The 16231-nt window shown below is 39.3% G+C and overlaps 2 protein-coding genes across 5 annotated transcripts in view; both read left to right on the top strand.

Annotated features, from left to right (window-relative positions):
- LOC111862070 (multidrug resistance-associated protein 7) overlaps positions 1 to 2330 on the top strand; it is a 58011-nt gene extending 55681 nt beyond the window's left edge. The window contains exon 26 of one of the 3 annotated variants that reach the window (XM_023847146.2): positions 206 to 2330. The gene's annotated coding sequence lies outside the window, so the exon portion shown is untranslated. Of the gene's footprint in view, positions 1 to 7 lie in introns of all 3 variants that reach the window. The other 2 variants (XM_023847145.2, XM_023847144.2) reach the window with 2 other exon arrangements.
- A 6977-nt stretch (positions 2331 to 9307) lies between these two features.
- The window catches only part of LOC111862072 (protein bark beetle), a 119008-nt gene continuing 112084 nt past the window's right edge, over positions 9308 to 16231 (top strand). For both annotated transcript variants that reach the window (XM_023847152.2, XM_023847151.2), the window contains exon 1: positions 9308 to 10355. In XM_023847152.2, the coding sequence (XP_023702920.1) occupies positions 9954 to 10355 (402 nt within the window). In that variant the 5' untranslated portion in view covers positions 9308 to 9953. The remainder of the gene's footprint in view (positions 10356 to 16231) is intronic.

Genomic DNA, 16231 nt, shown 5'->3' with positions numbered 1-16231 from the left:
ATCACAGACGAGCGGGGAGCGTGTCTGAAGAATACTGGTGGAGACTTTTCATGGCAGTTAGCCCTGCCTAGTGATGACGGTGCTGAGTGGAGGCCCTAAAAAGGGCCGTTTTGTTTAGCCTCTGTTGGAGCGAGCTAGCAAGCATGGTGTGTTTCCTTGCAACAGACCAGTGTTCTTCTTTTGCTTCCCCATGTCTTCTTAGTAGCAGCCCGGTGTTCTTCTTAGTGGCCACTGGGGGCTTACGAGCTGGCAGGATAGCAGTGAGTCCGGCTGGATAGGCACTATGGTGCGTGCACTGGCAGAGTCGGTGCTGCTCTGCTTACTGGAGAGTGGAGCGGTGTTGGTCTTCTGCTTGCAGTGAAGCGTTGACTGATAAAACTGATGGTAGCCAGTCGGAGGCCCGCATCTTTATACTAATATCGCTGCATGGCACGCAGACTAGTTGGCAATGGAGCTGCTATTATGGGCGCTGATTGGATAGCGCTTATGTTGGTGTCCAGAGAACCAGGCTGCAAGTGATGTATAAATATTGCCTGTTTTTGGTGCACTACGGGAGTTGTCTGTTATGCACTGTGGGACGTTCCCACAACCCACTTGTGTTTAAAGGGTGTCATGCTGGAATCATTGAAAATTTAAGGTTACCTCCAGTGGTATGACTTTCATGTTAAATTTATGAGAAATCAGTCAACTGGTTTGAAAGTTAATCTTGGACATGAACATGCACAGATACAATATGCAGACCCTTTGAGACCCATACAGAATTGTAGTGACATTAATGGTACTGAAACTAAAATAATCAGCAGCCACAGTCTGGCAGTTTTGTATGTTGAGCAGTGTCCCCAAGAGAACTTCTGAATGGGATATCTAATATGTATATATGACTAATTCTGACGTTGTAGCCCAAAAGTTTTGTTCTTAGTACAGACATCAGAATCATTTCCTCTAATGTCCTTCTCTTGACTGCCTAAGAGCAGTCATTGAGTGTGAGCTGTTATAATTGATTATAATTGATTGTAATTCTAAAGAAGTGTCAGTAAATCCAATCATCCAATCCAGAACCCGTTGTTATTAGTCACACAAACCCCTTATTCATGACATTATATAAGAAGTTATTGCTAGCATACCAGTGTTCATTTTAACAAAATACATTTCCTGCATGAACAAATAGTATTCAATTCTGTTGCATAATTATGGAATTCAAGTTAATTTCATACTAAGAAATAGAAATTTGGTTCCCGTGTTGTTTGTGATCAGTGTAGCAAGATTTAAGTTTCTCTCTATGTTATGAAATAAAAATTTTTGCTTACCAGAATTCCAGTTTGTCATATTCAATTTCTGTGCCTTGAACTGTCATCTTTTCTAATCCAGGTGTAGCAGAACAGACCTTCATGGATATTTTGATGAATTATAATTGAGATGCAGTAAGAATTAAAATGATATACAAGGTACCAAGCAAAAGAGATGGCAAGTGTAACTTACCATTGGTCTGCTATGACTGACTACTGCCACAACAGTTATAAGGTTTATAATCTCAATATTAATAGAGTGTAGGCTATGGGTTGTGTTATGGCAGGGCAAGAAAGAGAGAGAGAGAGTTAACAGGGTTTGATTTTAGACATTTCAGCATATTAATCAGCTGCATTAAGCAAAGGCCAATCCACCTGCCAATAACAAATTTTCTTATAAAAATGAAAATAATGTGTAGCGGCTGTGTTCTTTGCTGCATGGCCTGTGGTTTCTGAGTAACATTGTTTGTGTGTTATTCTGCATAGTGTTAGAACAAGATTATATTTCAATCTGTGTTACTTTTCTAAATGAGATTATTACATACCATAGCCATTCTATGCATTCAGTATAGCAAGAATGTGTACATATTTATAAATTTAAGAAATATTACAAAACACAAGAAAACTAAATTATAAAGCTATGTTTATGCAAACAAATATTTTGTTACATGAATTTATGGTGTCAGATGAGGTACATTCTTCAGCAGTTCACAGAGCAAACATATCCCTTCTGTGACTTGGTACAGTAGCTCCTGGAGTTTCCTTTGTTATGTTAGTGAAAGCTAATTGGTTGTGATAAAAAATATTGTATGTATATATTTTTTACAAGTGAGATGTGCCATATTTTATTCAGCAGATTGTTATGTCATCTTGAAATAAATTAAAATGAAGCATGAAAAGAGAAGATGAAAATTTGTTGTACTGTGTTTTGTGAGAGGAACCCATCAACAGTATGAAAAATTAAGAAGTTGTGACAGAATATGAATTTTATCAGTAATAGGTTGTATGCAACACTGTAGAAGAAATTTGAAATGACATATTAAAGGAATGAGTAATGGAATAACTCAAAAATAGGAGTGAATGGAGAGTCATTTACTGTTTCCAGCTGCCATTGATGTCTGTACCTCTGAGTTTTACTTGTACAAGTTACCTTTGAAAGTCAAACTTGAATTTCAAACAAAAACTGTCTTTCTTCATTGTCATCGCCGTGAAAACCTCAAAACTTACAAAAACTGAAATTGTTTTCTTCAGTACTAATATAAGCATGACTTCAGTGAATGAACTGAGACCAGTTAGTCAGCATTGTGACTGGCTGTCGGCTGGATTGGTGGAACTGGCAGAGATTTTTGTCATCCATGCTGTTTCTGGGGCCCACCTACCCTTCTGTTCAGTGGGTATTGAGAGCTCTTTCTCCAGGCTAGAGCATTAAGCTGACCATTCACCTTCATATAGAGCCAAGGTTAAATTATGTGGAGTTTTATCTCCATATTCCCTATGCATTCCCATGAGATGGTGCATATACACTGCCAACTTTACCTGTTGTACTTCAGTAACTGTTTCAGTTGTGTAATACATGTATATCTTTTGTGAAATTTTTAGATGCAGTCTTGTTTGTTAATGCAGTATTTCTTTCATAACCAGCAGTTCTCAAGCAAAAAATTGTTAATGGCTGCATTCCTTACCAAAAATCTGCCATGATAACATCAGTTTTAAATAATATTTTATGTAGATATAGCAGAATATAACAAAATTATGAATATTACCATGTGTTAGTGACTAGACTCAGGGTTTGGATTGGTAATTTCATTTTTTGAAACTCATAACTACATACAATCATAACACTATAACTAATCTACACACTTTACATCTTACTGCAGCACATCCTAGGTCTTCCCAATCAACTGTGTTTTCACATAGTCATTCCAATGAGGTCACTGGATTTTTTCAATTGCCCTCATCCTTCCAGTTGCACTATGGCCCTGGGGTCGACTCAGCCTCTAACAGAGATGAGTACCAGGAATTAATTAAATAATTTTCCTGGGAAGTAAAGCGCAGCCGGCGCTTAAGGCTGACAACCTTACCGCCATCTTTGAACCGATTGTCTAGAAAATGTGGAACCCTTAACATCTCACAACCCTATGGGCCTTCACGGCCTCTTACAGGGATATCTTTACTTTTACTTACATTGCTTGGAGGCAGCTGTCAAAATGTCTTCCGCTTACATTGTTCCCAACTGTACCTTCTCACAACTGGACCTCAACTGTTGGCTCCCAGCTAAGTGACTTTTTCTGTTGGTCTGCGTCATATATGTCATAACCTTGGGATGGGCTGCTTAGTAAAAAGCATTTCCAACATTTCCTCTGCTGTTGCATGCATATCCATTGCTGCGATACACATTTATTGGACCATTACTTAGCAGCAGATAATTTGTCCTGGCCCCTTTATTCCAGCCTTCTGGTGCCATGTTACAGTATAAACTGAAAAGCTACAAATTGATGATTATGTCTGTACTTTTAACCTCCAACTACTATAAGAACTGCTTTGAAGCACATTCTGAAATTCAGAAGTTAAATTGGTCATTCCATCTGCTTGTTGGACTTCCTTTTTCACATGTATGTAAGTGAAAATTTGCCTATGAACATGTAAAAAACATTTAGGTTTGAGTTTGTTTAGGGCATGGAAACAAAACATCTGCAATTTGAATAAAACTGGGTAATGCTGTGTATGACTGATCATTCATAATGTTATTTTGTTATAAAAATACCTGTACTTGAAAATCATGGCCCTGTACTTTGTACATAACATCTCCAGTCCTCACAATCAATGACCATTGTTGGCATCTATGCACAGGAAGCTCCCTCCCACTATTTCTGAGCAAGAGTGATAAGCCACATTAATTATGTTAGTTGCAGGAGTGCAAAGGAACATCCAGAACATTCACACACACAAAGTATAGCCACTCTATAGCAGTAATATACAATAAATGTTATACTAATAACAGCACAGACTCATTTGAATATATTGTCACTTGTTGGGTATGTCATACGACAAATAACTTCATGTGGGTCTTGGATCTAGCGAATCTTTATTGGATACTCCCTCTTACACTCTTTACAATTATTATCAGTTGTAGTATCACGTGACTTCTGCGATGTCTTGACTAGGTTCCAGCTGTATTTTTGCTGTCTAGCTCTCGGCTTGTGTAGGTGTTGTGTGGACTTAGTAGAGGACACCTCTCGCCAAGGTTTGGTCTCACGTGTTTGGCTATCTGTTGCTTCGGGAACGCTCTTTATAGATAGGTAACATGTCTCGTCTCATCCGTTGTTACTCAATGGCAATTCGTCGCTACGATTTGTCGCTGTGGGATCTCCACAATTTCCATTGTAGCCGTTGCGCGGTGATGGACGTAAGATAGCACGTCACAATATTGTTAGATGAAGTTTGAGGTTCTTACAGTTTGTTAAGATCATTCTTGTGGTACATGATACTATGTACTTTGGTGGACATATTTCCACATTTTGGAAGAACCTGCTCACTCCATCTTCATGATAGAGGAGAAGATGGGAGTAACAGGTTCCATCAAAACATTGGTACTTATCTACCGATCTACATGTCATCATGTCCTAGAAGACGCTGATAAGAATGTGTCATTGTCATTCAGTTGTTTCTATTTCCCTATGTCCATGATGTCATAGTGCAAAAGGAACATATAGTAGGAAATCAGATTTTTCTAAAATGAGTAGTTATGAATGGAAAATGTGCATCATCTGTATTGGTCACACTTTTATCTGAACGTTTTGTAATTGAGTTATTGTTTAATGAAATAAATATCAAGGTTAAGATAATCTAAAGGTTCAGCACCACTAAAACTTGTGCCTACCATTTGATACAGTTTAATCCAACTCTCATAATTAGAACCTTCTGTAACTTCAGCTTTAATATATTCTTCCATGTGGTCTTTAATATTGTAAGTAATTACTTTCCAAGAGTTCCCAGTGTAAAATATTATTAGCATCCATTTCTGGATGGTCAAACTTGTCCTCATAAGGCATTCTATGTTTTGTGATGTGCAAGAATTGTCCTTCCAAGTATTTACCCAAGTTAAAATTCATGATCACCTTTACATCTCTTTTGCCTCTGTATAAACTTTGTAACTGAAACAGCAGCATTAAATAACCTAAGGATTAATCAATCGTTTACATATAAGAATTTGTAACAAGTTAAACTATATATTTTGGTCTGGCTCACAGGTACACTGATGTTCACTGGCAGCTGCTATAAGTGCGTAATTTCTGTCAGTAAGCATTTTAAGATTGAAATATGTACATTTGAATTTCCTGTATACACATCTGTTAGTCAAGGAAGAAGTTTGTTGTATTGTTATTAATACTGTGATATTTATTTTCTTTATATTTACCTTTCTTTATAATAAATCATACAATTACTATGAGATTTTGAAGGTGTAGTATTACCTTAAAGAAATTTTTATCAGCTGTGACAATAATGAAATGTATTAAAAGTGTTAAGTTATTATATCCCTTATCTATATCCTTAAAGAATAAAGAGAGCTTCAGAAATATGGTCACCTGAGGTAAGTTTATTTTACAGGCTGGTAAGCAGAAGTTTTCAATATTTATTTAGTTATTTATTTGTTTATTTATTCATCCATACTTTTTGGCTTACTTTCCTAAAGTAAGCTTATGTTATCTGTATGTCTGTGTATCCCCACCCCCTCATAAACTTCTGGATGTGTGAACCAGTCTTTAAGAAAGTTGGTATATCTATTATCGCAACTGAGTGCCATAGCTCAAGCGGTTAGTTGTTGGCTTTCCACTGTGGCGGCCTGGGGTTGATCCCGGGTCTAGTCAAGTAGGATTTATGGTGGACAAAATGGTGCTGGGGCAGGTTTTCCCTGAGTACTTTGGTTTCCCCTACCAATCTTCATTCCAGCAATTGCTCCACAATCACCCTCACATATCATCTGGGGCTGATACAATAGGCCAGAAGTGGCTGCACTACAAGGGACATAGAGCTAGGCATGTAAACTTCGGTACCAATATAGATCATAAGCATACCTCTGCATTATGTATGAAATATGGTTTGCATGTCAACAATCATAAACTGGCAACAGCGAAAATCGGGGGTTATATTCGGCTAATTTAATAGAGAACTGGAACTCAAGTAATAGGTTCCTCACAAAAATAAAATAATAACAATAACAGAGTAAAACATCTGCAAGACTAGAATGCTTTGTGTGTTCTTGATTATAAACCGACATTAAAATGTTTAATATTTGTGTTGTTTTATTTTCTTCCTACTACATATTTTGATCCATCATGATCATCATCAGGTGGTTTCTATGAATGCATATATCGTTATTTAATTATTAATATTGATCAACTTTTTGTATTTATCAGTAATATAACTTAAATTTTTGGTTTTAAGTGTATTTTTTTTTTGTGGGATATGTCTCGAATAATGTATGTTAAACGTGTTGAAAGTTGAAATCTAGTACTTAAATAAAACGAGATAAAAAATGAATTATATTTTTTTAATATTTGAAATGGGGGAAATGGTATGTTTAGGGTATAGGTTATTGGTTAACATCCTGGTTTTCTGTGTTTATTAGGCACGTGAAAATGTTATAATTCCATTTTAATCTCATTTTATATAACTACTAGATTTTAACTTTTAATTCTTTTATCTTTAGCTGCATTATTCGAGGCATATCCCATACAAAAACTTAAATTAATATTTAGATTATAATATTACTGATAAATGCAAAAAAATGGGTCCATCTTGATAATTCAATGATGACATATTTGTAATTCATAAAAATCACCTGATGATTTTGATAGACTGAACATGTAGTGGGATGATAATACTAAAATAACCCGAACACTAAATATTTTAATGTCGGTTTATAATTGGCGGTTGTGTTGATGGACCCTTTTTTTTTTTTATTCCTAGTGGGGTGTGACTAAGTCCCTTATACTGCGGCCACTTCTGGCCTATTGTACCAGGCCCAGATGATAGGTGAGGGTGATTGTGGAGCAATTGGTTAAATGAAGATTGGCAGGGGAAGCCGAAGTAGTCGGAGAAAACCTGCCCCAGCGCCACTTCGTCCACCACAAATCCTACTTGACCAGACCCGGGATCGAACCCTGGCCTCCGCGGTGGGAAACCAGCGACTAACCGCTTGAGCTATGGCGCGGCCCTTTTGATGGACCCTAAGTGTACCTTTAATGCATCATACACAACAGGATGCAGAAAATTAAGATTTATGCGTTCTCTCAGAACCCTTGGTTTGTAGTAAGTTGTATGTACGAGTACATCGGCGAGTTACAATAAATTCATACTGTAAAGCGCAAAAATTCGTGCTAACAGGCTGGCCTAGTACGCTAGTAATTTCTTAGAAAATATATCACTGTAAGAGAAGACTATAGAATTTAGGCGTTTGGGAGCAAAGTACTGAGAAGAATATTTTAATTTAGTAAATGGAAGTTATAGAACGACAGAGAAAGTTACATGATAAGTTCCATAATTTACAATCGTTTATCATAACATCTTATATATATATCTGGCTCTACAGCCCTTTGGACCTTGGCAGTTTTTTCAGTTTCATAATTTATACAGTCAGTAGGACTCCTTGGACGGGGGATCAGCTAGTCGCAAGGTTGCCACCTACACAAAATATACGTAGACAGACATCCGTGCCTCGAGTGGGATTCGAACCCATGGTCCCAGAGTTCGAGCAGGCGAAGACTGTTCTTGCCTTAGACCGCGAGGCCACTGTGTTCGACTTATCTTATACCTGCATGATGTAATTGTTATTTAGATACGGTATCATTAGGACAGCTTTATCAAGAAGGGGTTTAATGTGGACAGAACGATTCATAAGTAAATAAAACCAATATTAACGTCTTAATACCGTTTAATTTTCTACACCACCATACACTGCAGGATGAACACGCTAAGGGTTATCAAAAAGGTCGGATTATGGAGCACTCAGGGAAGATGAGAAATGCATATAGATTTTTACACGAAGGAACGTAAATGAAAGAAATCATTCGGAAGACCTAGGCATAGATTGAAGATAATATTAAAGAGCATTTTGTATAAGGAATGTGTGCAATGGATTTAACTGTTTTGTCATATAATCCAATTTACGTTTTTTTGAACACAGTAATGCGTCTTCGGATTTAGCAAGAGGCGGGGAATGCCTTGAGAAACTGTCGCCTTTTCAAGAAAGGCTTTGCACCATTATATTAGTGACATTGAGCGGTCTTTCCAAGCTGTAAGAAAATGCTGGAAGGTAAGATCACTTGAAATGTTGGAAACAACATTGTAAACGATTGCGTTAATGTCTTTTAAGGGTCACATTCTCAGTCTTCACCATCGTGAAAATTTGAGACCTCATATGAATTGGTTGGTGAGTGACACAGACTTTGATGCGTAATTTTGATGCAAACAAGAATGGAAGCTTTTTGCAATCCCTTTTTACTTTCGAAACAGACGTCCCATGCTATGGATATTTGGAAGGGGAATGACAATAGAACTGCCTTCATTCTATTTCCTTCGCACGAACCCTACGCAGAATGTCGCAGGCTTCCTGTTGATGTTAGGAGGGTTTATTAAAGCCCTTACTCCTACTGGAAGCAGAACCTTTTATCATTACGGGTATTCTATTTAAAAGCCAGGTAGAAACTCTCTCACCTGGCCATGACAAACCGGTTTTTTAAACAACGGAATCTGCAGGGAGAGAGCGAGCGAGAGAGAGAGTGTAGGCGTGTATGTGAGTGCACCGAGATGTTCAAGTGCTGGTCCACGAAGGGAGGAGAAAGAAGGGGAATGACTGCGTAAGACAATCGAACAAAGGGTAGTTAATTCCTCAAGGTCTTTATAGCATTTCACTAACTTTCTGCAATGACTGTACTCGTCAAACGAACCCAGTCGCGTGCGTAAGAGGAGAAGGAATGAGTAAAGAGAAGGAAGTTTCTCGTGTCCGACTAGCAGTCGGTCTCGAAAGCCGCGGAGAGCTATCGTCATTTGCTTACCTGTCTGGACTGTGGCTCCACCAGGTACTAGCGGGCAGGAACGTTAAAGATATAAACAACAGACAATATCACAGGTGTGGAAGAGTGGGGAGGGTACTGCATACCATACCTGACGTACCATGACGTTTACAGTCACGTGACAACGGAATAGTCGTTTTCAAAAACTGACGTTCTATTCTGGTATATGCCGCACCCAATCAGAAGCGAGAATATCAGAAACAAGTGGTCGCTTGACGGTAAAAGTACGCGAAGTTAAAAAACGACTATCTTTGTTTCTCATAAGATAGACTCGACAAACGAACTTTTTCGACGCTTGTATGTGTGTTTGACTATTTGAAATTTAAATGTTTACGTTAACTATGTTGGGTACCAGCTCAGTATTATTTTACATGTTGCGTGATGAACGAGTGAAGTGCTTGAAATGTGATTCAGTGTAGTGATCAGATGTGAAGGTAAACGAGGTGCGGAGGCAACATGAGTAATCCGGGAGATGGATAGGAAAACAGTCACTATAGGTCCGTGATTTCAACCGACGAAGTGCACTTATATTACTGTATTTATCTTTGCTGAATTGTTTTAAAAAGTGTTTGTGTTTACGGAAGCAGATGAAATGGAATTATTCAAGAGGAAAACAATGTGGCGATTCTCCAGGTTCAGGACAGGAGCTTCAAGAAGAATGATCAGTGGGATATATTTTTTGAGTGTGGTTATGCTTATAGCGATTTTTGGAGTGGCTGCTGATATAGACGACGATGTCGAAACGCTAACATTTCTTCCACAATCAACCCAGTCGATGGTCATAACACCTAGACCGCCAGAGGAACAAGTGACAGAATTAGCTGGAGGAGTGATAGCGAACAGACAACAAAGACTAAACAAAATCCACAGCCCTTATCTGCTCCGGGAAGATCTCATTGTCGAGAAGACTGGAGAATTAATAATTGATCCGGGTGTCGAACTTAGGTTTTCGCCTATGGTGGGGCTGACTGTTCGTGGAATCTTTTCAGCAAAGGTAAGTAATAGCTTTCGAGTTTGGGTGTATTCATTAAACTTATCATTTAGGTCTGACAGATGGAGAAATACATCGTTGGATTACTGCATTGTAGAGTTCCGAAAGATTAAATCGTACAGAATTAGGACGTAATTTACCTGCAGCTTCCACCAAAATATCGATGTCTGTTGCCCTAGACCTTCTCTATGACAATCGTTTCGGTAAATATAATGTAAAGGCACTGCCCAAGCAGAATCTGCATCCCTTCTCCACTTTTACTGCACGTTTATAATTTTACACTCAGCATAGCTAACCAAGCTACAAGTAGTGTTATGCACAACTTCACATAACTGTTCTTGAAAAGGGTAAGGTAAGATGTACCTGCTTGACTAATAAGCACTACGCCATGACGTATGGGGGAGTGGATGTATAGATTCACGTATTATTGACTTCGGCACTAGTTGGAGGTGAAGGATCAGCTTCACTGCCCGGCCGATTTACCCCGGGGAAAGATCACACGGTATCCCTTGGATCGGAGGCTGAGTGGGCTCTAGAACGACTCTTCATGGGGTCACTGAAATTTCTTTCGTATGTTATGAATTTTCTCCCGTGCCTAACCTCACGCAGTTTGGAAATAAAGTTTATAGCTTTAGCACAAGTTGGAGGAGAGTGGTCGCTACGGTCACTACCCTCGCGGAGACAGACCCAGTGCCCACTGGATATGATGCTGGTTGAGCATTGGGGCCGGTCTGGAAATGGTTGCGAAGAGGACACACCGAACACTGCTCAAAATCGAAAGCCCATTATCGGGTGTGCGCCACTTGCTTATTTCACTCGGGCTTCGCCGCAAAATTCTGTGACTGACCTTTGCAGTGGATAATGCAACGGCTGCATGGCCGGTGTTTCATTCCTGGCAGGAGTTGGGATTGTTCTCTTCGCCTCCAGGCCCGGCCAGGCTTTGGAGCCCTTCCATCTTCATATGAAATGGATACCGAGGGTTCTTTTCCTAGGACAGAGCTACTTCAGCGTTGAAATAACTACAATCTCTTGCCGAAGTTTAGAATGCGTGGAGCTATAACTCCACTCTTCCATACATCTTTATGTTATGAAGCATTTAAACACTGGAACAATTTTACCTCACCAGTATTAGGATTATCGCCTATATTTGTAGTTAGGAAATACGTACAAGATCATACCGTAGGCCTCTGTGTTGTGTGTCCAGTGAGGAAAACGAGTGTCTGGGTACAAGAGTAATGCAGCGCGGTCGGGTCTGGTCAAGTGGGAATATTCTGTCTAAATCCTTCGAGGAAGTGTCATATAGGCGTTACCAGTTAAGTGAACAGCAATGCAGATGAGAATACAAGTTTACTAAGCTCCATGGGCCCTTAGCGATATCATAGTAATAAAATTAGGACGCAAGGGTTAGTTTAATTAGCGGCAAATGAAAGATAACTGCAATAAATTTCTCTTCGGCTTTGATTTATTCGTATTCACAGTTCTTTTGAGAAACGCAATATTGGTATTAGGATTTAGTCAGTATAGCCGAAAATGTATCGTATCTTCAAATTGGGGACATAAACTTCACTGTTATTACTGGGTTTCCCTTTTTGTATGTCACCAGCATGACTGATTGCAATTTGTGATTTTGTAACCAGTAGCATTATAAGCAGCATTTCCTTTTAAATCTGTCATGAATCATAATAGCAAGAAAACAACTTCCTTGTTTGAACATACTTCTCTTCATATGATGCAAAACACCCAGGATCCCAGAAATCATTTCTTCAGCCTGTTCAGAAGATGAGAGAAATAATTTCAAGGTTTAAATAGTATGAGTGAGATTTAGCTGGGCCGTGCTGACTTCCCAACGCGGCGTCCCGAGTTCGATCCCGGGGGTCTGATCAAGTGGGATTTGTGGTGGACAAAGTGGCGCTGGAGCAGGTTTTCTCCGAGTACTTCGGTTTCCCCTGCCAATCTTCATTCCACCAATTGCTCCACAATCACCCTCACCTATCATCTGGGGCTGGTACAATAGGCCAGAAGTGGCCACAGTACAAGGGACTTAGTCCCACCCCACTAGCAATAAAAAAAATAGATTTAGCTGGCCAAGGATTAGATCCTGTGGTCAATTTTTGTGTCAAAACTATTGAACGTTGCAGGTCTAATACCGTTTAGTTCCGGAATGACGACGTTTTTTCGCTGCGTATGCACGAATTACAGACAGAATTAGTTACTAATAAGCGAAGATGCCGGCCTTCCTCGATGTTTCAATATATCTCCGTAGATCTAACGATCCATCAAGCATTTATGAATTGTTGGCGTGTCCGTTGTAATTTAATGTAATTTTATGTGTTGTGGTTTAAAATAATCGGCAATAAGCAGAGCCTTGTTCAGTTGACGGGATGAATATAATGTGACTGCAAAATTGGATCTTACACAATAGTTACGCGTTCGAGAACTACTTGTGAAGTGGCTTCAGATATTAGCCGATATCTCAGTCCGTACCAATGGTCACCATACCCGAGTCAGTATAGGCGCGTGCAATTTTTTTTTTCTTTCTTGGCACTACAGCCCCAGTGGGCCTAGGCCTACCTCCATGAACTTCTCCCTTCACTTCGGTTTTTCTAGATCTTACACATTCGGTAGGACTCCTTGGGCGGGTGATCAGCTCGTCGCAAGGCCTCTATCTGTACACAAACTAAACATCCATGCCCTGAGTGGGATTCGAACCCACGATCCCGGTTTCCGAGCGAGCGAAGATAGTGCATGCCTTAGACCGCTCGGCTACCGTGACCGGCGGCGCGTGCGATTGCATGTGGTAATACAGTCGACACGGAAATCAATTATACATAAATGTTATGGTATTGGAAGGTGGGTGTAATTAGTTCGGGGTTGGATCCAGCTACTTATTTTTTTTTTTTTGTTAGAGCTGTTGACGCGTTCTTAAAATAAACTGTTTTGAAATGATGAAATTGCTAACCGAGGAGATGTGATGTCATACGTAAATTATAAATTTGTATTCATGCTTGTAACATATATTCGATGAATCTACTACACGCATCTTTGCCAGACCTCATAAAACTCCCAGTGTCTTCATAAAATGACACATGGACGTTAGTGAACTTAAATGGAAGGTGGTCAGGCCGCGCCATAGCTCAAGTGGTTAGTTGCTGGCTTCCCACCGCGGTGGCCCGGGTTCGATTCCGGGTCTGGTCAAGTGGGATTTGTAGTGGACAAAGTGACGCTGGGGCAGGTTTTCTCCGATTACTTCGCTTACCCCTGCCTATCTTCATTCCACCAATTGCTCCACAATCACCCTCACCTATCATCTGGGGCTGGTACAATAGGCCAGAAGTGGCCGCAGTACAAGGGACTTAGTCCCATCCCACTAGCAATAAAAAATAACAAATGAAAGGTGAGTTACTATTACTTACCTTTACATTCAGGCAATAAAAGCTAAAACATGTGTCGTTGTGTCATACGGTGATGTATCGCTTTATGCATTAGACATGGGGGAAGGAAGCCGGGATAAAGTGATTGCCCAAGAAGATACAGTCTTATCGCAATCAGTGTGGAGGGCAATGCACATTAATCGTAGTTTAACAAAACTGGAAAAAGGCAATATAGGAAACGAGTGTACCATTAAAATTCCATGCGTTCCATATAAGGCAAGGAATTTCATGAGAGACGGAACGACTATCAGCTTCTCAAGAGGGAAATTAATATCAATACAATACTGTACATAATTTGAAGGTTCCATTGTGAATGTATATATTTAAGTATTTTTGGGGTTCATAGCTGTATCAATATAGAGTTAGTATAGAACGTTTCGAAGATTTTTTCCATCTCCATCATCAGGATATAAACTCCCGATGTTGGAGACGGTTACCTAAACGTTGGATACTAACTCCATACTGACCCTGTTAATGGTACGAGAAGACCTCAGTGCTGCAATACAGATGTCTATAGTTTAACCAAATAACAGACACACGAAATTATTCTTTCTGAACCCAAAAAGAATTGTGAACCACATTCGAAAATGACAGCTTGAAGTTATTGTAGTAATCATCATCGTCATCATCACCGTCATCATTGGCAAAACAGCCGGTTTTATTCATAGCCTCCCTTAGAAGATTCTGCCAGATTTGTCTCTTCCTGGCTATCGTGAATTAGACCATCCGGTTTCCACTTCTTTGGATTTCGCAATATTTTTTCTTTTTCAGAAGAAGGTGGCTAGCCTTGCTTCAAACCCTGAACCTGGAGGACTAGTCTCTGCATTTATGTCCCACAGAAATAGGGTGGCCCATATATACACCCAAGCGCTGGGATCCCTTTGCGTCACCTTCTACTATTCGCAGGGCTGCAGCGGAGGTATTCTAACTCGCCTCCACACAGGAGTATTGTAGTAATATGGGCCTCAATAAATGATCTGTCGTGTTGACTGATTTTTGGTTTGTTACAAGGTTTCAAATTCATTTGTGACTTGAGACAGACTAATGGGAAAGTCATTATCAGGGCCCGGATTTTGATGACCTGAAGATATTTAAAAAATGACCGAAAAAATCCAGAAAAATTATCTAAAATATGACCCAAAAATGTAATATGCAGGGCCCGGATTTTGATGACCTGAAAATATTAAAAAAATGACCTATAAAATGACCGAAAAAATCCAGAAAAATGACCTAAAGGAGAAAAGAAAGAACACTTCGCTTCCATGTTATTTACATTTCAGAAAACATATGAAGAAAAACTCCCCAAAATAGCCAAAAATGTCAAGTAATACCCTTAAAATTCCAAAAATTTACCAGAAAAATACCCCCAAAATGAAAAAATGAACTTAAACCTAAAAATGCCAATAATGACAAAAATCACCTATAAAATTTACATTTCTGTAACCAGCAGCTCATATCCGAGATTTATATATTTAAGAGCATCGCGTAGGATACAAGGAAACAAAGATGACATGTCATGAAAATCCTGGCCCTGGTCATTATGAACGGTAAATACGTAAAGATTTTGAAGAACGTGTTGTATTTGGAGATACCATACAAGATTTCACCTGATGAGACAGAGGAAAACGAAAAAATAATTAATATAACCGGCTACCTGGTCAAGATTCGAAGCATTTACTTCCAGAATACGAATCTGAAACGTTATCGCTGCACCAGCTATCGCGGCAGGCCTTATCTGTCGTGTTAATTAAAGCTTACTTTTATCACTGCTAGTGTTTTCTGTTATAGGAGTGGTTCCAGCAGCATAGGGTCTGATATCTACTGGGCGTCGTAGTTACTGATTCGTCTTAAATACTTACCGCGAACGGGAAGATATGGTGACACATGAGGTTTGTTAATACGTATGACGGATAACGAATACGGAGATAGTTATTCCGCCCGTTTCAAATTGCAAATGTGTCACTGTTTCTGAAGGGAAAATATAACAAGCGTCAGTTTACCGCAAACGGAACCGGAAGCTTGTAACTCGCCATGCGTGAGGGAGATGCCGTGCAGTATGAGAGGCATCTGGATGCTCTTATATTCGGTCATATTTACGTATAAAGGCATACAGTAAATGGCCAGAGCAGTAAACTGGTCTGTAAAATTACCACGAAGGCATTTAGAGCCGTCGTATATTGAGGACTACCGCAAGCCAAAAGACATATTGAGGTTATGGTAATTTGAAGTGTGAATGCAGTAGCTTATCAGTATTTAAATTCATTTGTTTATAGATAAACTATGCTATTCCGAAAAATTGTTTCATGATTAACAAATCTTTATTTTGTAACTGGGTTTTGCTAAAGTAACGACATCAGCCACAGTTCCAAAAATACGATAGAATATTTTTAAACATGGGAGCTCAAGAGCTTTGAAGAGGTTTTGTCACAAAATGAGAGCTGTTTGCAG

The sequence above is a fragment of the Cryptotermes secundus genome, unplaced genomic scaffold (assembly GCF_002891405.2).
Source record: "Cryptotermes secundus unplaced genomic scaffold, Csec_1.0 scaffold400, whole genome shotgun sequence".
NCBI classification, from domain to species: Eukaryota; Metazoa; Arthropoda; class Insecta; order Blattodea; family Kalotermitidae; genus Cryptotermes; species Cryptotermes secundus.
Note: the sequence above shows the minus strand (reverse complement) of the source record. Positions and strands in the feature narration are given on the sequence as shown.